Below are 24,885 nucleotides of genomic sequence, written 5' to 3' on the forward strand. Positions count from 1 at the left end.
GCACCACCTGGTTTGAGGCTTTCCTACGCAGTTGATTGTGAGATATCAGGATTGTGCATTTTCCAATGATTGAACAAACCAGGAAGGCCTCTAGGTTCGATTTAGTCTGTGTTCTGCTGAATAACCCCAGTGGTAAAATTATTAGCCTCAGAAGAGGCAAGGATTAACATTATCCAGTGGTCTCTGCCTTCAGATGGAAGGGCAGAATCAGGTCCTACTAGTGGTGCCACTTTGTTGGAATAGGTAACACTACAGCATCAAGGCTCACATGAATAATGGTTACGTCAGCAAGGTATCAGATAGCAACCATCAGTGAAACAGCTCCTTAGCAAGCAGCCAATGCCCAAGGGGGAGCAGAAAACTGCACTTAAAAACAAATATTCATGAAGAGATGACATGAGGGAATCTAATAACATAGGTAACTCATTTTGAAAATCAGTTTGTTCCCAACAAAACATCAAAGCAAATCCAGGCAACTAAAAGATTAATTCATCGCAGATGAATAAGCAACAAAAATCAGAAACTAACTTGGGAACACCTAAACAATGTGTATTTATATAGCATTTTGGGGCCAAGGAGCATCTTGAAATACAGGCATTGTCGTCATGTACCCATGTGAAAATAATTAGCAGGCAACAGTTTCAGGAGAAAGTGGAGTGTTAACTAGGCAGGAAATAACGTGCCTGCAGGATGCTGGAAGTACAATACACCTGGACTACTAGAAAGATGAATAAAATCCAGATGAAAGCTTGAGAAAGCAGCATAGAGCTTAAGCCATTTGGTATTCAGAAATGTTCAATGGAGCACAGATTGTGTAGTTTTGGTCTCCTTACTTAGGGATTATAATTGCAATGGAAGCAGTTCCGAGAAGGTTCACTCAACTGAATTCTGGGGATGTCAGGGTTGTCTTATGAGGAAAGGCTGGGCGTGTATCCGCTGGAATTTAGGTGATCTTATTGAAAGACTATCCGGAGGGGTGAGACACAAAATGGATGCCAAGGGGATGTTTCCCGTTGTGATGGAGTTTCAAATTAGGGGTTGCACATTTAAGATCAAGATGAGAGCCTTTTCTCGGAGGATCTTTAGGTCTGTGGAATTCCCTTCCCAGAGAGCAGTGGACGCGGAGTCACCGAATATTTTAAGGCATATTCCCTTGTCAATCATTTATCTAAGGCGTAGGGGGGAACAGACAGGGACATGGAGCTGAGGTCACAAGTGGATCAGCCATGATAGTGTCAAATGGTGGAGCAGACTCAAGAGATTGAATGGTCTACTGCTGCTTCCAAGTTGTGTGTTCTTCTGTACACCCACCATCTTTCCAATAAGTATGCTTACAACATGGAAATTTATACTTTTTTATTTCAACAAAGCTGAACAAAATGTGAAAGCGGTTTGATTGACCATTTTAAAAAAGTTGAAAATTCTTTCAGCCCACCTTCAAAGTTCTTTCTATTTTCATATTTACACATTTTGCATTTAAATAAGGGTTTTGGTACAATACAGAACTAGTATAACAAATAAAATGTTGCAAGGCATCACCACATTGTGCAAAGCTAACAAGTAAGCTTTTCCCTTAATTCCTTAGGACTGGGGCAAAAGCAATTGCATTCCTTCAAACACAACCTAGGGCAACACTACTGCATCACCCCACTACAACCAAACTGGGCATTTTCACACCCATGTTACTTCAGACTTGAATGTTTATGGGAATCAGTAAAATGTTTGAATTAAAATTCAGATCTGAACTCTCACTTGCATCCATTTAGCCTCAAGCACAGCAAGGAAGATGGTGAGAAATAGCTTGAAAGAGAGAAAGGGATACAAGCTTAAGATTTTAAGGAAGAAATTGACCATACCCCTATTTCATTGCACTCTGGTCTGAACAAATCCAGATCTGCAATGGAGTTTAATTTGAGATTCTGTAGGGCATATTGGGGTTTGTCCCAAGGGGCAATTTGCTTGAAAATGTTTTTTGGATCACAATCAGGATATAGCTGGCATTTTGCTCAGTGTCTCTTCTCTTGAATCAGTCAAGATTGGGAATTCCTGTACAACTCAACCTCAAGCCTAACGTTATACATTGCATTGCTCCATTAATGCACTGTTATTTGAATTTTTAAAAGGCCATGAGATGCTTATTATGGCTAGCTGCTGAACACAGCAGGAAAATAGAATTAACTTATTTTCAAAAGTCTCATATCATAAGAGCAACTGCCTTTGGCACCAGCACAGTTCATATGATGACTAATTACGCGAAACATTTTAGCATCTTTGTAGTTATCGCCAGAATCCCCAAAGATGAGAGTGGGGGCCACTGCAAAATTGTGTCAACATAACTGCCAGCTGCACAATAGCCAAATAACGCTCACTGGCATGTGGGGTTTTCTCTCTCCAAAACCTGCAATAACATTTTCATAGAATTTACAGTGCAGAAGGAGGCCATTCGGCCCATCGAGTCTGCACCGGCTCTTGGAAAGAGCACCCTACCCAAGGTCAACACCTTCAACCTATCCCCATAACCCAGTAACCCCACCCAACACTAAGGGCAATTTTGGACACTAAGGGCAATTTATCATGGCCAATCCACCTAACCTGCACATCTTTGGACTGTGGGAGGAAACCGGTGCACCCGGAGGAAACCCACGCACACACGGGGAGAACGTGCAGACTCCGCACAGACAGTGACCCAAGCCGGAATCGAACCTGGGACCCTGGAGCTGTGAAGCAATTGTGCTGTCCACAATGCTACCGTGCCACATGTGAAGCTGTCAATCTCGAGGCCAATTTCTGTTGGGTGGCATGTATTCGTAAGCACCAGCATGTGCCATGATGTGCTATTTATACAGCAGGTTTAGACTTCAAGATGGTCTTGAAGCAAAAATTAATCACTTCCCTCCTCTCATGGGCAGTCCAAGAAACCCAGGATATGATGAATAACAAATTGCATCATCCTGGAGCAGTGGTGGGCAACCTGCAGCCTGGGGGCCACATGCAGCCGAAATGGGTTCCGAGTGTGAACCATGAGACATTTTGTGGAACATTGCCCAAGCGTGTTGCCACATTCCACTGATTTCCATCCATGTAGTTCTTTTTCCCTATCTGTATGACTGAAATGATATGCACATAAAGGGAAGGTGGAGTTGCTTGCTGATTGCACAGAACATGGGCAATGCATGCCCTCTGCGCCCAAAATGTCAATATTTATTTTGTTTTTAACCACTTAAAGTCGATGACAGTTTTATTAATATATAAATTAAGCATTTTCTAACTAGTTATGAAATAATCAGCATTTATTAAATGTATTTAATCTTATTCATGGGGCCATGGTTAGCAAATAAGTTTGATTTCAACCTTGTGGCCATTGAGATGAAGGAGGGCCACCACTCAAGCCTAGGTTGCCTATTAATGTCCTAGAGTATCAGATATCAGTGGGTAACAGTTGTGAGCGAACAATCTACTATTGGGTAAAATGTGTGTGATAACCTCCCAATGATTGCAGCCTGGAGAACTGATCTCAGTTGTCCAGTGTGAAAACATGACATTAGCAAGCATTTGAATGCTACAACTCAACAACATTTTAAAATTGTGCCTCCCCAAATTGTAAACACTGTCAGTGTCATTCCATCAACCCAGGATAGACACCAATTGGTTCCAAAGAAGAACAAGGTAGAACAAATTGTACCAGTCTACTTCAAGACCCACAGCCAATGTTGCCAAAGGAAATGTTTAAAGGAATTAAAGCAATCCCAGCCTAGAATTAATTTTTTTCTCACGACAAGGAAAAGGACCATTGGCATCTTGTCAACGGACCAAATCACAGCACTGAGAGCAGATTCAAAAATTCATTGTGTAAACAGTGTAAAACGTTTGCTTATCACTTGAGAATGGAAAATTCACAGTATCCCATGTGCTTACATTCTTCTCCTAACAAGACTTAATTGGTAGAATTCCCAGCCCATCAAAAATGGCAAATATCAACATTTTTCCTTGACCACTTCCCTCCTCTTCCACAGTCCACAAGTGTCACAGGGCTAAAAGAGTCAAATAACACAAATAATGCAGCCTAACCCGTCAATATTCTCTGCGCTTCCCTATCTTTGCTCCTCGGTCATTGCTAGGAAAAGGGAGTAAAAGATTACATTATAACTATTTCTCTTTCAGTTAACAAGCAGCTAGTCAGTAACAAAGAGACAAAATGGACAGGCGACTCTGTCCTGTTGGATTCCTCCACTGAAACTGCTATATATACACACCAGTAATGCAGCACTTCAGACAGTCGTAACTAATACTCTGCTGACTACCATGAAAAATATATTTATTCAGCAAGCTTCCATTGAGCATTCCTGCCACTTTGAAAAGAGAAATGCCTAAGCATACTCAAGGGACTATTAAAGACTTTTTTCCTTTCAAATCCAAAACAAATTAATCCGATTTTTTCAGACCCAACCCAAGGATTGTAAGTAGCAATCCTTTATAAATTTTTTAAAATGGAAAACCTCGACTTGAATGGAGATGGTCGGAAACAGAATATTCAATTTTTCCTATGTGCATTTTCCCCACCCTCCCAGTAAAACTATTTACTGACATTTTTGGAAAGTAGTCAAATCAAATTTCTCTTGTGACTACTAGCTATTGGATTAAGAAAAAGGAACATTCAAGTTAATGGTGAATTACACTTTTAAGAATCACCTCTGCCGCAACAAGTTACTGTCACACACAATTTAAGGGAATTGTTTGAAACAATTCTCACCAATTTTGACCTGCGCTCTGGGTGCTAAACACTTGAAATGATAGTCATTTCTTCAATGCTAATCAGTATGTGGCAACACATTTAACCTGGTGTCCAAAACCATCAACACATTTACATTCGGAGAGATGGCATGGCTAACAAAAATTAGGAAGATCTCCAGGCCGTTGTTCACTTGGATTAAATGCAAAATTCAGACGGAATTACAAATTATGTTGCATTTTTGTTAGAGGGGCAGTTGGAGTCCAAACTAATTTTCATAAAAACGTTTGGAAAGGTTTTTGTGGGAAAGGGAGGCTAAAAACAATAGGGAACTTTTTGAACTTCTGGACTCTTGTGCATCTTAAAGGCAGGTTTAATTAGCCTTTGTAATCTTAAGTGCCTGGCAAGCCTCGTCAACTCTGACTGGAGACAAGTGACCAAGACACAATTTGACCTTATTTGCAATCTTATGTTACTTTGGTTTTAAAGGTTATGAACATTGCTTGAGATATCCATATTTTTGAACTTGGGTTGCAAGTCAGTTCCACCTTTGATCAGTCCTCTGCACCTCAAGCAAGATAGATCATGACATTGCACAATAATGTGTTTAACCTTAGTAGAAACTACATAGTGCATCATTTCAGGATTGGAAAAGACTCAGCTTTCCCCCAGATAAGCAACAAACTGTCACTGAAGAAAAATACCATGATTAACAGAACTGACTTACACCCAAAGGACAAGTGATGTAGACTCTTTCACATCTCTACAATTTAGGGTTACTTCAAAGGTTTCGATCAGCTGAAGAACTGGAAAAGTGCAACTTTCAGATTCTGGGATCCAGTCTTGAAACTGCAGATAGATACAAACTTGACTATTGGTCTCTCGTGCCTAATGTGTACTTATCAAAACCAGTTTTGCGCTGGTCTTTAATGTTAAGGCGATGCATCTGTGACACAGTATCAGGATGCTGTCCCAATTTTATTAAACTCAAGGAGGCGACAACATAGTAGAAAGTTTTTCCAAAAATCAATTTCCAAAAGCAATTTTAACAAAATACTAGTCCTCAGTAATTTTGAATTCAAAGCTCTATGGTTGACGGCACACTCCAAAAAAGTGTGAATGAATTGCAGACCAAATAGTTCAAACAAAGAAAGGGGTGTTTTTTTAAAAAGAAAATCACAGCAAGCAATGCTCCACAATATACATGGAATGGTGTTGAGAATTTTCTGGTACTGCGGTATGGGCAACCATCAGACAACTTCAATATACAAGTTGCAAGGCGGGGGTGGGTGGGTGGGTGGGGGGGGGGGGGGGGGGGGACGGACCTGAAAAGCAGTCGCCCACACAGATAGATACAAAACACAATGTTTTGCTACTCAATCAGGGTTAACAACAAAAGAACAGCCACGCACTGTTTTTTCAGCACAGTATATTTGCTCCAATGAATGCTGCATGAAAAGCAGACAGGGCTTTAAACAATGCCACAATACAGTGTTTTGCAATTCTCAAAAGTTACAGCAATTCTAATTAAGTCTCAAATTCTCCCCCCACCCTGCCCACGCCACACAGAATTATTCTTTTTACCATCTTATATTAGTATCTCTCAGTTCCCTTTATCTGAAAATTCCATTGTCTATGTGCAGAAAGAGCTGAAACATTCCAAAACATATACATGAAACTAAGATGAGAAAATGCAAGACTTAATCAGAAAAGGTTACTGGCAAACTGCTTCTTGCAAACGGACTTTACCCCTTCTCTTTTGCTCACAATTTAAAATAACGAAAAAAAAATGCCCATAATATTTAGGGCACTGTGCACTATTTGGCTCAAGACAGAAGATGAAACACAAATCATCTCAACTTCCTTTGGCCAACTGACCTCACAGGAACACATGGCTAACAAATGATCAATACAATCGCAATGGTGTGCTCTTGTATCAAAACAAAAAGCAGGAACTACTACACAACCTCAGGCACGCGTAACTCAAAATACTACAGAGTAAGGATTACAGGTCTGTATCACTGTTTGGCTTTACATAAAAGACTGGAACAGGATGAAGGAAGGTTTCAATAAAGCATTCAGTTAAAATAAAGGCAGCCCCGGTGTATCAATTGACTCCTAAGACTTGTACCTAATTTGCAATGAAAATTTGTTTCCAGGTCAGGAATTTTACACACATCGGAGAAATGCCAGTGGGATGTTTCAATTGTGTGCTTGGATCCAAAACTGTTCACTGAAATTCCACTGACCAATTTGGATATGTTCACTGAACTGGCCACTCAAAAAGACTAGATAACCACTAGGGTTGTGATCATCACTGAAAAATAGTAGGAACTTTCTTTCATTGGGTGACCTCTTCACGTGAGATTTTTGAAACACTGTCAGGAAGTCAGTAAAAATCACCCAGCATCCCCCATCTTGGAAAACAAATGTGCAGATTATACAACATAGAGGAAACATGCACATCACTGGCTATATATATGTATATATAAAGCGATACAACATATTGAAAGAGTTCACAAAAACGTATCTAGTGATACTTCATTATGTGCAGACCCCTTATTTCTTTTAATTTTAATCTCTCCTGTGGTGCCTCCATGTCAGTTTAAGCAGCCTTCCCCCGCCGCCCCCACCCTCCCCCAATCCTGCCTCCAGCCCACATATACTCCCATTAAGAGAAAAGCACCTTTCCAATGTGGCAGCGCTCTGCTAGTCATACGGCGAAAGAAAATACGACAGTCACAGGAGAAGCACAGATGGGACATAATACTGACAAAAGAACTTTTCAACGGTGGGATGTTCACCATTTGTAGCTGGGAACTCAACATCACCCTACTACAACATGCAATTGAGCCAGAATGCATGGCTTCCTGTGATGCCGTCTTTTGCCCATCTCAGACTGGTAATGAAGTAACTGTGTCAATGGTGACTCGAGCGTAGCTATGACGAGACGGTGACATCGGAGAGAGATCCATTCCTGCTGTAGAAGAATTTGCTGAATGCATCTTCGAGCAAAGTGGTTAACCTGCTCTGGTCAATCTGTTCAAAGATGATTGGAAAATGCAATGACAAGACAGAAAAAACACATTTTGTACATTTAACAAGAGGAATATTCTTCGATTACTAATAATAATCTTTATTATTGTCACAAGTAGGCTTACATTAACACTGCAATGAAGTTACTGTGAAAATCCCCTAGTCGCCACATTCCGGTGCCTGTTCGGGTACACGGAGGGAGAATTCAGAATGTCCAATTCACCTAACAAGCACGTCTTTTGGGACACGCGAGAGGAAATCCATGCAGACACGGGGAGAATGTGCAGACTTCGCACAGACTAGATCCAATGAAAGAATATTAAAAAATTAGAATAGAATTGCAAATATTCCATGCAACCAGCCTGGAGCTGTGAAATGCACATTGGATCCAGAATATCTCAAAGAGGAAAGATTGGACAGGGTATTTCCTCTTGTGGGAAAATCTAGAACTAGGGATCACCGTTCAAAAATAAGGGGTCGCCCATTTAAAATGGAGGTGAGGTGAAACATTTTCGCGGAGAGTCATGGGTCTTTAAAACTCTCTTCCTAAAAAGGTAGCTTTGAATATTTTGAAGGCGGAGGTGGATAGATTCTTGGTAAGCAATCTGGCTATCTGGATAGCTATCTGGAGTAGGCAGGACATAGATTTGAGATTACTATCAGATCCGCCATGATCTTATTAAATGGCAGAGCAGACCGAGGTGTTGAATGACCTATTGCTCCTTATTTGTATACTCATATTTATCTTTAGAAAATAGTCACCAAGTCAGTAGCTCAGATTTTGACTATAACTCACACGAGAGGTTCAATGATGATGTGAATTATAGTTCTAACAATTGAAATATGATAGTCAAAAGATAGGAGTTAGAAATATTTTTCAATTCCTTTTGTTACATATGTCAACCAATATGCATGTCCAGGATCACATGTGGGGAATTTTCACATGGGTAATGCATCGTTGCAGCATTTAGGTAACCAAAACCTAGCAATGAGGGAGAGACTAATAATAAGCAAAAATGAAGGGCCATAAGCATTTAAAAATTCAAAAACAAACTAACAGATTACCTCACTGATGAATCCCAGCTGAACAAGTTCTGCTGCCAGCTCCTGACAGCTCTCATCTGGAAGGAACAGAGAAATGTTAGCGTCACTAACTGTGCTTGGACAACCAGCGACCTTGCTTCTGGTAATTATAGCCTTGCTGTTTCAGTTGGCGGTTCTGGCAAAGATGACATTACTAAACATTAACCTCTTCCCCATATCATTTTCTGAATCCGCACTGGGGGTGGCTGATCAGTCCAGTTGGATGGACAGCTGGTTCGTGATGTGGACCGACGGCAACAGCGTGGGTTCAATTACCATTATCACCTGAGGTTATTCATGAAGGCATCGCCTTCTGAACCTTGCCCCTCGCCAGAGGTGTGGTCACCCTCAGGTTAAATCATCACCTGGCAGCTTTCAAAAGGGGAGAGCAGCCAATGGTCCTCTGGCACTGCGGTGACATTTACATTTTTATTAACTACCTCAAGACTTATCCCCATTAAATTTTCCACCCTCCCCAAAGATTAGTCTGTTGAAAAGTTAATGAGAGGCATCACGGTGGCACAGTGGTTAGCACTGCTGCCTCACGGCGCCAAGGTTCCAAGTTCGATCCCGGCTCTGGGTCACTGTCAGTGTGGAGTTTGCACTTTCTCCCCATGTTTGCGTGGGTTTGGCCCCCAAGGTGTGCAGTGTAGGTGGATTGGCCACGCTTAATTGGAAAAAATTAATTGGGTACTCTAAAATTTTTTTTTATTTAAAAGAAATAATTTAAGAAAGGTTAATGAGATGTCTAGGGACTCTCATCATTCTCTCCACCCCAGACAGAATGCAACACATTCTGCCAAAATCATAGAATTTACAGTGCAGAAGGAGGCCATTCGGCCCACCGAGTCTGCACCGGCTCTTTGAAAGAGCACCCTATCCAAGCCCACACCTTCACCCTATCCCCATAACCCAGTAACCCCACTCAACACCAAGGGCAATTTTAGACACTAAGGGCAATTTAGCATGGCCAATCCACCTAACCTGCACATCTTTGGACTGTGGAAGGACCAACAAAAACTTGCCCAGAATCAAGTGCGACTCAGTGCTCTAATTACCTGCAACACAGCAAGATAAAGTACCAAGAAACCACTGTCTATAAGTTCTCCTAACAGTTAAAGATAGAAGTGGCTAACTTAGAAACTCAACATTGCAGTTGCCACTAAATCGCATCAGTATCAATGATGCTGAAACATTGTCTGGGGAACAATATTGTGCCAATTGGTGAAAGTCAGACAATTTCATATTATGTCACCGAACTGCTGGCAGACGTGCCTCCTGAGGTAGACAGAAATGGCCCCACAGTTGTATTACCCAGATAGTGACAACTGTATGTAAGGACTTCAGCGTTCTTCAAAATTGTGACTGAATCATGTTCTACATAGTCCACAACCTGCCGGAGTGATTTGATAGCCCCATTTCTCATACTGCTCTTTCTGCTTTTAGGCACCGTTGCAAATACCCAAGGATTCATCCAAAGAACTTGAAAGTGTTTTGTCCAAAATAAAAGTTTGTTCACCGTTTTGACTGAAAAACCTCACTTGTTTAAAACGTTCACTGCCCTTTAAGGGTGTAATTCATCTGCATCCCAAATATTTGAATTGAGCTACTTGCAGATTTCCATCAACATTCCTGGATGTTGCTAATTGAAAGAGTCTGAAGTTTTGTTTGTCTTCTTGTGGGTTTGGTGGCGAGGGGGAATGGGAGAAAGACAAGAGCCTGGTGTTCTATATAATTCCTCTTGTTCACAATGACGAGCAACCAGGGGGGCATATATGGAAGGGTAACAAGTAGCATTATCTTCAGAGGCACTTGGCCCAGTTATGGAGATGATTTGCAATACTGCAAGACAGATCTTGATGTTCATAAAAATATAGATACATGAAGTAGTAACCATCTCCTAAAATGACATGAACATATTACTAGAATTTTAAAAAAATTATTCATGGGATGAGCATCACTGACAATATTTATTACCCATTCAAAGTTGCCCTCAAGATGGTGGTGAGCCAGTTAGCATGGTGGTGCAGTGGTTAGCACTGCTGCCTCATAGCACCTAGTTTGATCCTGGCCCCGGGTCACTGGCTGTGTGGAGTTTGAACATTCTCCCCGTGTCTGCATGGGTCTCACCCCCACAACCCAAAGATGTGCAGGATAGGTGGATTGGCCACGCTAAATTGCCCCTTAATTGGAAAAAAATGAACTGAGAAGTTAAGGGAAAAAAAATGGCGCTGAGCCATCTTCTGAACTGTTGCAGTCCATGTGGTGTAGATAAACCCACAGTGCAGTTTAGAAGTGAGCTTCACAATTTTGATCCAGTGATATATTTAAAAAATAAATAAATTTAGAGTGGCAAATTCTTTTTTTGTCCAATTAAGGGGCAATTTAGTGTGGCCAATCTACCTACCATGCACATCTTTGGGTTGTGGGGGTGAGACCCACTCAGACACAGGGAGAAGGCTCAAACGGGTCCTCGGCACCATGAGACAGCAATGCTAAACACTGCGCCACCATGCCGCCCCTGCCCCAGCAATATTGAAGGAATGAAGATATCATTCAAAATCAGTTTGTTGTGGAACTTGCAGATGCCGGTACTCTTCTGCTGCCCTTGTTCTTCTAATGGTGGAGGTTACAGATTCAGAAGGTGCCATCAAAAAAGCCTTGGTGAAAGGAGTGAATATTTAAAGTCATGGATGGGAGTGCCAATCATGTGAGTTCCATTACCCTAGACTATGTTGAGCGAGTGTTGTTAAAGCCCTCATTCATTGAAGAGGGAGATTTAGGTGTAAAAAGGTAGATTTAGGTACAAATCTATATACTAAGTTTAAATTAAAACCCAAGGGCTCACATGAGCTCCTGCTTGCAGAGACATCGAAGGTTCTGGAAATAGATAACCTCAGGTTATTGCTATGACAACAGATTCAACTCCCAAGGACTTGTAACTGAGGCAAGGATGCCTGCACAGAAACTTGACCGATAGGCAATTGCCACTCACTTGATCATCAGAAAACACAAGACAATGGAAAGGAGTTGGGGGGGGGGGGGGGGGGTGCGCTATAGCTCAGGCATCTACTTAATCTAACTGTCAGAGCTTGGTGGCTCCCTATGCACCTGGCACATTATAATACTGTGTACCTGCCTTGGTTATGATTGGCAACTAGACTTGCGTATATTGCATTATGTAATCCTAATTTTTAAATTGCGAATGGACATGGATAATTTTTGAACAAGTGTGTTCTTTTGATTGGTGTATCTTAATTACTTCAGATAACAGGGAGACGTATAATTGACCTGTATTTTCTGGGCTTGGGGAACTAGCAAGCCAGTTAGTTCAGTTCCCTGGCTCTAGCTTGCTGTAAAAGTTTAAACTGAACTTCAACTTTAAATGTCATCTGGTCAGTTGGAGAGTGAAGTACCCCATAGTTGAATAACTGCCGGTGAAACTCCCACAACATTCACCCAAACAAGTAGAGAGTATTCCACTCCTAACATGTGCCTCCTGGAATGCTCTTCATTGGCCCAGCGCTGGTTCTCTGGCTTAACGTTAGAGTGAGGGATACGTCAGACCATGAGGTGACAGGTCGTGATTGAATAAAATTCTGTTGATGCTGATGGCCCACAATGCATCATGATGCCCCATTTTGACATGTGAGATTTGCTCCAAGATGGAGAGGATTTGGGGATGATCAATGATAATGGTGTGAGAAATAACAAAGAAAATTGATTAAGAGCGCATCTGGAGGGCATTGGATCGTAAGTCAGAATGTATTACACGAACATAAAGCAATTATGATGCAATCTGAAATTTTGTTTGGTCAGCTCATCTCAAAAGTACGTGGGAGCATCAAAAGGTGGTTCTGAAAAATGATCAAGGTTTATGGCATTATGTTGGGATGTGAGATGAAGTTATATAAATAAAGCTAAGATAAACATTTAATGTCTAAAAACACCCCTTCCCTATCACTGCCCTGTAACAATTTAATTTTAAATTATGATTTATTCGATCAATTCAGTAGTCTAATTTAAATTTCTGCGGAATTAAACAAACCATGTATTCTGTTAAAGAAGTAAAATTCAGAAGTGCACAAAGTAATAAATGAAGATACATACTGGGCAACAGGTCACAGCTGAGGTGTCTATTTAGCTTGTCTTCTAGTTTCAAGAGTAGAGTTAACTGAAGGAAAAAAGGAATCACAGCAACAAATAAGGAAATGTTTTCTCTTTTCCCCCTAAGTAATCAGCTGATATTAAACATCAACTGTCAAGCACACTACGGTTTTTATATCAACTCATGATTGACCCCGTGATATTCTAACTGTTTAGTTTACAAACAGTTACAAAAAAAGTGTAAAGTGCCCTCAGTGGCTTATTGGATAAGCATACCATGTAATAGAGCAGTGATTTTCAAACTCTTCTTCGTGGGACCCATGCTGGCTGCCCTTTGCAACACACCATTTTCACTTACTTTTTAAAATAAATTTAGATTATCCAATTAAGGGGCAATTTAGCGTGGCCAATCCACCCAACCTGCACATCTTTGGGTTGTGGGGGTGAAACCCACGCAGACACGAGGAGAATGTGCAAACTCCACACAGACAGTGACCCGGGGCCGGGATCGAACCCGGGGCCTCAGCGCCATATGCAGCAGTGCTAGCCACTGTGCCACCTCGCTGCCCTCCTTTTCACTTACTTTTAATGCGACAGGTGAGCCTGCTTGGTGCTCACGATCACACTCCAATAAGGTTCACAGGAGGAGAGGGCAATGTGCATATCAAGTGCAGAGTTCAGCTGGTTCCTTTGTGCTGTCTTCATCTTTGTGAGGACGGAAAATTCACTCCTGCATATGTGGGTCACTGTGAAGGGCAATGCTTGTTTTACTCAGCACTGGATACTCCTCGGAGACATTGCTTCAGAATGCTGAGAGACTCATGGACTTGTGTGTTTTTAATGTGCTGTCACACGTGAGGTACAGAAGTTCAGTCTCTTCATTTGGAGTCAGCTGTAAGTTAATAATTGACTCTGAGGTCTCAAACCGAAAGGGATTTTCCACCCACCGCTTCTCTCAAAAATCTAAAACTTCTCCCCTGGAAAGTAACGGCAAACAATGTAGATCGGCACACCCAGATGCAACTGAACAAGGCTTGCCAGTCTATTGACAGTTCCATTACTGACACTGTTTTCTTCTATGTGTTGCAGCAGTGTGGGAACATGTAGTTGTTTGGCTTTGTATTCGCACTTGCCAAACTTCAATGACCTTCCCTTGCAATTTGAAGTTCAGTTCATTTAGAATTGAAAAGATGTCCGCAAGGTAAGACACAGTTAGCATCCAGGTAATCACCAAACAAATCAACCAGAGGGGACGATTTCAAGGAGGAAAGCGTGGATTTCATACCTCAGTTCGTAAACTCTGACAAGCACCCAACCCCTTGACAGCCAACGTACTCCTGTGTGGAGCAATGTGTGTGTGCTCGGCCCCCAAAACAGAACACACAAGACTCAAAAGGTTTGGTATTGAGTCCACTGCGTTTAATGAAATTCACAACTTTCGCAATTCCTTAAGGTCCGATGGAATTCCTTTCGATGCCAATGCCTCATGGTGCATAAAACAATGATTCCAAACAATGTCCTGACCAGCTGCCTCCTTCATACTTATTATAACTCTGCTGTTTTTCCCAGTTAGGTTGGCTGTCCCATCATTGTGATTCCTCTGCAATGAACCCAGTCGAGCCTGCACTTTCCAACCATGTAACTACTCAATGCTTCATAAATCTCTGCCAGTTGCGATAGTTGGCAAAGTCAGATAGCACAGCAAATCCTCAACAAATTTATTGTGCCAATCGTGCCTAACGTAAACTAGCATGGTTGCACAATCTGAAAGGTCTGCACTTTCATTAAAATGTATTGTGAACTCTTGTGCTGAAATAAGCTGGGCATCTATATTCTCAAATGACATGAATTCCATTGTGTTATCACGATATGGGATGCATTTCAGTTTTTCAGCTAACCTCTCATCTAGGACCATACAAACTGTCTATTGTTACAGGCAGAATTAATCTCTCTGCTACAGTGAGAGGCATTTTCTCTTTAGCTACATGGTAAGCTACCATGCAAGAGGCTAATTGTGCTTTGTCATTCAATGTAACATTTCTGCTAAGGACTAAGTTCTCGTTGCATCCTTTGAAAAAAAAATCAAGAAGTTTGTCCTCGAACTGGCCATGTTTAGTCTTCAAATGCCTTGGAGGTTTAGAGGGTTTTAAACTTTCATTTACCAGAACTTCCCTGCAGATAACACACACTGGAATTTGGACTGGTACAATTAATAAAGTCATACTGCAAGAAAACATCTTCATCCTGATTTGTTCCTGATTGCACCTTCTTCATAATGATTGTTCACCAGAGGTCCTGGAGCTCACACCAGCACTGCTTTGTCCTGACGTGGACTCTCCTTAGCAGCTCTCTCCTGCAGATTTAGTTGTGAAACCCTGGCCTGTTTGTGTCTCTGGACCTCGCTTATTTATTACGAAAAGATCCATTTTCAATCCTTCACAGTCCTGTTGCTTGCCGGCAGCTACAAAATGCAGGAATCTCTCCTCCATGATTTCACGCCGAAAGCACACATGTACAGGCCACGTGACATCAGTATATGTGCCATGCGCATGACCTGTTCTCTGCCGTTGCTTCTGGCCATGGCGCCATGGTTTTTAAAAAAGAAATTTGGTCCTGGACAGCGCGCTGCCATCAGGAGGCAGCCGTCTGCCCCTGCTCGGCTCCGGACCTGCATACCACTGGATCCACCCGAGGACGACGGCTGGCCTTTTTAAACACTGGCCGCGGCCATTGGCCGCTTTTCCCGCGATTGGTAACGTCACGACCGATTGCTCCGCGATGCCCCCGACACCCACCCGCCCATGGCCCACCCAAGGATCGTGACCCTGAGTTTGAAAACCCTGTGATAGAGTACTGAAGGAACAGAAAACATAAGGTTCAATTCTTGGTTAATGCAAATTAGTTTATCTAACCGAGGGCTGCAAAAAGGCACTTTCATATCATATCTGTCTAGCACCTCACCATGTCTTTTCATTATTTTTGAAGGGTACTTACTAACACCCTCAAATGTGCATGGCAAGGCAGCAAAGAAAAGAGCAGACAAATGACCAGTTAGATGTTTCTAGTGGTTTTGACTGAAGGAGGAATGCTTGCCAAAAGACTAGGCAAATCTCCTTCTCCCCAAATAGTATCAACTGGTACAGGGGGAGTGTGTCTAGGTTTAAAACATAATTCCAAAGATGCAAACCCCTCCCTTAGCATAGCTGACACATCCTTGAATAGGGCTTAAATCCACAACCTCTTAATCAAGAGGCTCAAATGTTCTCATGCTCCCAATTGATGAAGGCGGACAGCAGTTGCTCATAGCTAAGCTGGATTTGGAGTCTGGATGGAAAAAAACAGAATTGGGGTGGGGAAGATTTGTGATCATTTAGTGTTCCTGTACGAATATCTAGTAAGAACATGAGAGGTCAGCTTAGAGTTGCTCCAACAAGCAGTTAATTGATGCTCATTTCGATGGCCTCAGACATCAGAAAGAGTCAGTATTTTCAGCCACAAAAGTTTAAAGAAAGCAAATTTAATGATAAATGCTGATCAAAATGTCCTATTCCTGACTGCCCGAGATTTTAAAAAAATTTAATTTAGAGTACCCAATTCATTTTTTCCAATTAAGGGGCAATTTAGCGTGGCCAATCCACCTAACCTGCACATCTTTGGGTTGTGGGGGCAACCCACGCAAACACGGGGAGAATGTGCAAACTCCACACGGGCAGTGACCCAGAGCCGGGATCGAACCTGGGACCTCGGCGCCGTGAGGCAACAGGGCTAACCCACTGCGCCACCGTGTTGTCGTTGCCTGAGATTTTAAAAGAAAATATCACCAATTGAATATGAATTAGCAAGGTTCTCTCCACTCTTTAAAACAAAATCAGCACAACTATCTAAGAGGCAATAATATGGAACACAATTTTTCCTATTGTGAGTTTTCTAATTGCCAATACAAATAAATGTGCTGGACGATACATTGCGTCAGATAACACACCTAGTTGCAATAGCAGCACAATTTTTAAACACAGGTTGGCTGTGAGTCATGCTTTCAAATTACATCAGTGAGTTGTCTGACTGTGCTCTAATCGGTCATAAATATACACTCATTCAACACCAGTATTAGCATTCACACAGCTTGAATATAATTAGCTATGTGGAAACAAGTACGTACAAGAAACTATCAGCACAGTATTTATTTAATAGAAGTGAAGGAGCTTACGTGATGCTTGGCTCCTTCATCAACTGGCTCAATATTGCAATGCATCTGAACGACCTATGAAAATACAAAAGAAAAATAAATCATGCGGTCAATTCTTGCATCACTTCCATCACAACAGGTGGATATTTTAGTTCAACTAATAACTTCCAGGTTATTTTAAATCCACAAAGGAAAATGCAAGTAAGAAGTTCTGAAGAGTCAAACAGACTCGAAACATTAACTCGGTTTTCCTCTGCCAGACCCATTGTGTTTTTCCAGATTTTCTGTTTTTATGTGCGATTTCCAGCATCTGCTGTATTTTGCGATTACATTAATGAAGTAGTAATGCTAGTTCACTGGGCCTGCAAATTCTAACCTATTGTGACTGAGCAGCTCACAAAATATAAAAGAAAGCTTGCAGGAGGCCAAGTCACTTGAGATCTTTGAAAAACAGACTTTAAATGGGTGGGCTTAGTAGCTTTGCATTCCCAATGCACTGTGATTAAAGTACTTACTAACCAAGATTGCAATGTGGCACTTCACCAGAGTTACTTTGATATGTACTAATTGGTAGTGAAGGTGGCATGAGAGCCCCAACATGATGGGGCTATCGTTCTAACTGGGTTAGTGTTCATTGGTGTTCCTTTAATATCCTGGAATGCCACACTATTAAAACATTTATTTTATTAGAGACATGTAACAAAACAGGTTACAACAAAAATACCCCGGGCAACATACTTCCCAGCAATCAACTATACAATATACAAATTTCCCCCCCCCCCACACACAAACGAACAGCTCCTCAAACACGGTCACCAAAATCCTCCACCTTTTCTCAAACCCCTCTGCAAAGCCCCTCAACTCATATTTTATCTTCTCCCTGCAGGAAGTCATACAGGTCACCCAACCAAGACGCTATCCCCGGTGACGATGCTGACCGCCACTCTAGCAAAATTCGCCGCCATGCAATCAGAGGGGCGAAGGCCACAACATCAGCCTTCCTCCTCTCCATGAGCTCCAGCTTCTCAGAAACCCCAAATATCGCCACCAAAGGGTCCGAGTCCACCTCCTCCTCCTCCAATATCCTCGCTAAGACCGCGAACACTCCCGCTCAGAACCTTGCCAATTTTTCGTAACCCCAAAACATGTGCTCGTGATATGCTGGCACCCGCCCACACCTCTCACACTCATGCTCCCCCCTGAAAGAACCCACTCATTCTCGCCCGAGTCATATGCACCCTGTGCACCACCTTAAACTGTATCAGGCTCATCCTTGCACAAGAGGTGGTCCCGTTTACCCTATGCAATGCCTCACTCCCCAATTGATCTCCCCTCCCAACTCCCCTTTCCATTTCTCCTTGATCTTCACCACCCACTCGCCTCCCTGCCCCGGCAGCCACTTGTATATATCCCCAATTCTTCCTCCCCTTCCACATCTGGAATCAGCAGTCACTCCAGCAGGGTGTATCCCGGCAACCTAGGGTATCCCCTCCAAACCTTACGCGCAAAGTCCCTAACCTGCACTCACTCCCCCTCGGAAGCTCTATCCTCTCCCGTAGCTCCTCCAGATTGACAAACCCTTCCTCCAAATACAGATCCCTTGCCTTGGCCAACCCCACTTCCCTCTACCTCCTGTATGGAATTCCACACCTAACACTACCATGGGAGAACCATCATTACAGGGGCTACACTGGCTTAAGAATTTCTTCTCAGGGCATCATATGCAGCTCACAAACAATAAAAGTTTTGAGATAACCAGCTGAGGAGAAAAATAATCTTGCAAAGTGTGAAACATCGTTACCTTCCTGGTCTCCAGCTCTGCAGGCTCTGGTGTTGGGGTTTTCACAGATGGTGGGATAATAGGTGATGTCACAGTCTCTTGTTGTGGCTGCTGAGGCATGGGCATTCCAAACGCAGTCAAAGGATAAATACCATTCCTTCATGTTAAAGTGAAGATCAAAGGTCACTGGCATAGAGTACATGGTACGTACAGAAAACAAATATTTAACTTTCAGGTTAGCAACTCCCAGGTGATGCTCCTTTATACATTCTCAAAAAAGTTATAAAACCAAGGTTAACTTAATCCAATGAAGGGAGATGTTTATCAACCTTACTGTGGAATTCTTACCTCACATCCTCTAAAAATTTATCCAACTCCAGTGCAGGAAACTGGGAGAATCTGGAAGGAAGAAAGGAATTTTCTTTAAAAAAAAAGCTTTATTTGTTTATTGGATGTGGGCACTGCTGGAGAATCCAGAATTTATTGCCCACTCCCACACTGCCCTTGATAAGGTGGCGGTGGGCTGATTTCATGAACTGCTGCAGTCCACATGCTGTAAGCACTCCCAGTGTCGTTAGGAAGGGAGTTCCGTGATTTTTGATTTGAGAGAGTGAAAGATCAGTGATATAATTCCAAGTCAGGGTTCTGAGACTTGGTGGGAAACTTGCAGGCAGGGGTGATGCCATGAATCTGCTGCCCTCGTCTTTCCAGGTGATAGAGGTCGTGGATTTCAAAGGTGTCGTCAAAGTCTTGGTGAGTTGCTGCAGTGCACCTTGTAGATGGTACACACTGCTGCCACTGTGCTTCGGTGGTGGAGGGAAAGAATGTTGGATGTGGTGGATGGGATGCTAATCAAGTGGGCTGCCTTACTCTAGATGGTGTGGGGCTTCTTGAATATTGTTGAAGCTGCTCCTATCCAGCCAATTGGAGAGTACGCCATCACACTGCTGTCTTGGTAATGAATATGCTTTTGGGAGTCAGGAGGCAAGTCACTCTCCAGAATTCCCAACCTCTGACCTGCTCTTTTAGCTACAATACTTATACGGCTGGTCCATCTCAGTTTCTGGTTAATGGTAATGTCCCAGGATGTTAATAGTGGGAGATTCAGCAATGGTAATGCCTTTGAATGTGGAGATGGTTAGATCCTCTCTTGTTGGAGATGGCCATTGCCTGACACTTGTGTGGCACAAATGCTGTGCGACACATCAGCCTAAGTTTGAATATTATCCAGGTCTTGCTGCATATAGACACCGACTGCTTCAATATCGGAGGAGTCACAAATTGTGCAATCATTTGTGAATATCCCCACTTCAAAACTTATGAGGGAGGGAAGGTAATTTATAAAGCTGTCAAAGATGGTTGGGCCTGGGACAACATCTGAGGAACTCCTGCAGTGATGTCCTGGAGATGAGATGATTAACCTCCAACAACCACAACCATCTTCCTTGGTGCTGGGTATGACTCCAAACAATGGAGAGCTTGCTTCAATTCCCATTGATTTCCTTGAAGGCACTCGGTCAAATACTGCCTTGATGTCAAGGGCAGTAAGTTATCACCTGGCCTGTGGGGTTGAGGGCATTCTGTCGATGTTTGAACCAAGTCTGTATAATAAGGTCAGGAGCTGAGTGGTCCCAGCAGAACCAAACCGAGTGTGAGCAGCTTATTGCTGAGGAAGTGCCACTTCAGAGCACTTAACTTTGCTGATAGTGGAGATTAGGCTGATATTTGGCCAGGTCAGATTTGCCTTGCTTTTTGTGGGCAGGACATGTGCAATTTTCAATACTGTCAGGAGATGCCAGTGCTGTATCTGCACTAGAACAGTTTGGCCACAGGCACAGCTAGTTCTGGAACACAAGTCATCAGTACCTTCACTGGCATGTTGTCATAGAGGAATCATAGAATCTCTACAGTGCAGAAGGAGGCTATTCGGTCCATCGAGTCTGCACTAACTATCCAAACACACTACCGAGGTCCACTCAGCTGCCCGCCCAATCCCCATAACCTAACTTGCACATCCCTGGACACCAATGGGGAACTTGTGTCTAATCCACCTAACCTGCACACCTTTGGACTGCGGGAGGAAACCCACACAGACATGGGGAGAACGTGCAGAGTCCACACAGACAGACAGTCACCCAAGTTTGGAATGGAACCCAGTCCCTGGCGCTGTGAGGCTAACCACTGGGCCGCTCATAGCTTGATACTATGTGAAATAAATGAGAAAATAGATTTCCTTTCAATAGGCTAGCTATTAGTTAACTACATTAGGTATCGGACAACGAATAGTTTACATTTGTAAATAGCCCCAATTTTATAAAGCAGATAATCTAATTTTTAGGGGCCAATAAAAATCATCAGCAGATTTCTACTACCGTCTCTGACTTTAACCTAGTGTGTAAAATTTAGCATAGCAATGGCTAATGTTTATCAAAAACACAAGCAAATTTGGCCAGGAAAGAAAAGTGGAACATTTTCTCATGGATGCAGCGCATAGAATCACTCAAATGGAGCCAGTATTTCTAAAAGTTAAAACAGCTGGTCATGCTTAAAATACCTGATCTGAACTCCCTCTGCATCATGATGGAAAATCTCTGCCAGAACTGCATTCATGTCCATGCTTTTTGTTATTTCTTCCAAAGCATTTTCAGGAATCATGTCTGTAAGAGAAGACTGAATTACTTCTTGCCCAGCCTGTTAACAGGACACTGAAGAAACAATTCCCATTTTAAATTAAAAATAGATACCGCCTTCATTCTAATTTGATTTTGACAAGAAAATGATTTCAGGCAAGTGGGGATTTCCATTTTTAAAAATATAAGCAAAGTCATGGGTAGGTAATTCATAAACCCACGGATCTAACATGTTTTTGAATTCAATGTTTCATAGAACTAAATAGTGCTTAAGCGAAATCTGAGAAACCCAGAAGACCTTTAGAGGCAGAAAAAAGCTTTACAATACAACCGTAATCAGAACGAATTCTTCAAACACTGGACCGACATTGTCAATTAAAAAGGCTTATTGCGAGAAGGCGAGCAGGTTGCTGGCCCATCAATTGAGGAAAAGGGGAGCAGCGAGGGAAATAGGGGGAGTGAGGGATGAGGAAGGAGAGATAGAGCGGGGAGCGGAGAGAGTGAATGGAGTGTTCAAGGCATTCTATAAAAGATTATACGAAGCTCGGCCCCCGGATGGGAAGGAGAGAATAATGTGCTTCCTGGACCGGCTGGAATTTCCTACGGTGGAGGAGCAGGAGAGGGTGGGACTGGGAGCACAGATCGAGATAGAGGAAGTAGTGAAAGGAATTAGGAGTATGCAGGCGGGGAAGGCTCCGGGACCAGATGGATTTCCAGTCGAATTTTATAGGAAATATGTGGACTTGCTTGCCCCGATACTGATGAGAACCTTTAATGAGGCGAAGGAAAGGGGTCAGCTGCCCCCGACTATGTCGGAGGCAACGATATCGCTTCTCCTAAAGGAGGAAAAAGACCCGCTGCAATGCGGGTCCTATAGACCTATTTCCCTCCTAAATGTAGACGCCAAGATTCTGGCCAAGGTAATGGCAATGAGGATAGAGGATTGTGTCCCGGGGGTAGTCCACGAGGACCAAACTGGGTTTGTGAAGGGGAGACATCTGAATACGAATATACGGAGGCTGCTAGGGGTAATGATGATGCCCCCACCAGAGGGGGAAGCAGAGATAGTGGTGGCGATGGATGCCGAGAAAGCATTTGATAGAGTGGAGTGGGATTATTTGTGGGAGGTGTTGAGGAGATTTGGCTTTGGAGATGAGTATATTAGATGGGTACAGCTGCTGTATAGGGCCCCGATGGCGAGCGTGGTCACGAATGGATGGGGGTCTGCGTATTTTCGGCTCCATAGAGGGACGAGGCAGGGATGCCCTCTGTCCCCATTATTGTTTGCACTGGCGATTGAGCCCCTGGCAATAGCATTGAGGGGTTCCAGGAAGTGGAGGGGAGTACTCAGGGGAGGAGAGGAACACCGGGTATCTCTTTACGCGGACGATTTATTGGTGTATGTGGCGGACCCGGCAGAGGGGATGCCAGAGATAATGCGGATACTTGGGGAGTTTGGAGAATTTTCAGGATATAAGCTGAACATGGGGATAAGTGAGCTGTTTGTGGTGCATCCAGGGGAGCAGAGCAGAGAAATAGAGGACTTACAGCTGAGGAAGGTAACAAGGGACTTTCGCTACTTGGGGATCCAGATAGCCAAGAATTGGGGTACATTGCATAGGTTAAAACTTAACGCGGTTGGTGGAACAGATGGAGGAGGACTTCAAGAGATGGGACATGGTATCCCTGTCACTGGCAGGGAGGGTACAAGCGGTTAAAATGGTGGTCCTCCCGAGATTCCTCTTTGTGTTTCAGTGCCTCCCGGTGGTGATTACGAAGGCTTTTTTCAAAAGGATTGAGAAGAGTATCATGAGTTTTGTGTGGGCCGGGAAGACCCCGAGAGTGAGGAAGGGATTTTTGCAGCATAGTAGGGATAGGGGGGGGGGGCTGGCGCTACCGAGCCTGAGTGAGTACTACTGGGCCGCCAACATCTCAATGGTATGTAAGTGGATGGGAGAAGAGGAGGGAGCGGCGTGGAAGAGATTGGAGAAGGCGTCCTGTAGGGGGACTTGCCTACAAGCCATGGTGACGGCGCCGTTGCCGTTCTCACCGAAGAAATACACCACAAGCCCGGTGGTGGTGGCTTTGAAAATTTGGGGGCAATGGAGACGGCATAGGGGAAAGACGGGAGCCTCGGTGTGGTCCCCGATAAGAAATAATCATAGGTTTGCTCCGGGGAGAATGGATGGGGGATTTGGAACATGGCAAAGAGCAGGAGTAACACAATTGAGAGATCTGTTTGTAGATGGGACGTTTGCAAGTCTGGGAGCGCTGGCCGAAAAATATGGGTTGCCCCAAGGGAATGCATTCCGGTATATGCAAATGAGGGCTTTTGCGAGGCAACAGGTGAGGGAATTCCCGCAGCTCCCGACGCAGGAGGTGCAGGACAGAGTGATCTCAAAGACATGGGTGGGGGACGGTAAGGTATCAGACATATATAGGGAAATGAGGGACGAGGGGGAGATTATGGTAGATGAGCTGAAAGGGAAATGGGAAGAGGAGCTGGGGGAGGAGATTGAGGAGGGGCTGTGGGCTGATGCCCTAAGTAGGGTAAACTCATCGTCCTCGTGTGCCAGGCTAAGCCTGATACAATGTGTTACACAGGGCGCATATGACTGGAGCACGGCTCAGTAAATTTTTTGGAGTAGATAGGTGTGCGAGATGCTCGAGAAGCCCAGCGAATCACACCCACATGTTCTGGTCATGTCCGGCACTACAGGGGTTTTGGGTGGGGGTGACAAAAGGTGCTTTCGAAGGTGGTGGGGATCCAGGTCGAACCAAGCTGGGGGTTGGCTATATTCGGGGTTGCAGAAGAGCCGAGAGTGCAGGAGGCGAAAGAGGCTGATGTTTTGGCCTTTGCGTCCCTAGTAGCTGATGTTTTGGCCTTTGCGTCCCTAGTAGCCCAGCGCAGGGTACTGTTGATGTGGAAGGAAGCCAAGCCCCCGGGTGTGGAGACCTGGATAAATGACATGGCAGGGTTTATAAAGCTGGAACGGATTAAGTTCGTCCTAAGGGGATCGGCTCAAGGGTTCACCAGGCGGTGGCAACCGTTCGTCGAATACCTCACAGAAAGATAGAGGGAATGGAAAAGAAGAAGACAGCAGCAGCAACCCGGGAGGAGGGGGGGACCAGAGGGATTCTCAGGGATGTCAATATATAAGTATAATATGTATAGGTTGTTGTTATAGATAATTGTATATTGGACGGTTTAAAACATATTTTTGGAGAATATTTATCTGGGACAAGGCAGTTGCCATTTAGTTTTGTTTTTGTTTATATATTATTTATTTCTTGTTTATAAAACTGGCCATTGTTATTTATACTGTGATATTAC

The 24,885-nt window shown here is 43.4% G+C and overlaps 1 protein-coding gene across 2 annotated transcripts in view; it reads right to left on the reverse strand.

Moving 5' to 3' along the window:
• Positions 1–1,341: 1,341 nt before the first annotated feature.
• nrbp1 (nuclear receptor binding protein 1) overlaps positions 1,342–24,885 on the reverse strand; it is a 107,401-nt gene continuing 83,857 nt past the window's right edge. For both annotated transcript variants that reach the window (XM_072513386.1, XM_072513392.1), the window contains 7 exons: positions 21,476–21,578; positions 19,270–19,320; positions 18,943–19,078; positions 17,163–17,216; positions 12,959–13,022; positions 8,831–8,886; positions 1,342–7,768 (listed from right to left, as the gene is read on the reverse strand). In XM_072513386.1, the coding sequence (XP_072369487.1) occupies positions 7,670–7,768; positions 8,831–8,886; positions 12,959–13,022; positions 17,163–17,216; positions 18,943–19,078; positions 19,270–19,320; positions 21,476–21,578 (563 nt within the window). In that variant the 3' untranslated portion in view covers positions 1,342–7,669. The remainder of the gene's footprint in view (positions 7,769–8,830; positions 8,887–12,958; positions 13,023–17,162; positions 17,217–18,942; positions 19,079–19,269; positions 19,321–21,475; positions 21,579–24,885) is intronic.

The sequence above is a fragment of the Scyliorhinus torazame genome, chromosome 1, assembly GCF_047496885.1.
Source record: "Scyliorhinus torazame isolate Kashiwa2021f chromosome 1, sScyTor2.1, whole genome shotgun sequence".
Classification (NCBI taxonomy): domain Eukaryota; kingdom Metazoa; phylum Chordata; class Chondrichthyes; order Carcharhiniformes; family Scyliorhinidae; genus Scyliorhinus; species Scyliorhinus torazame.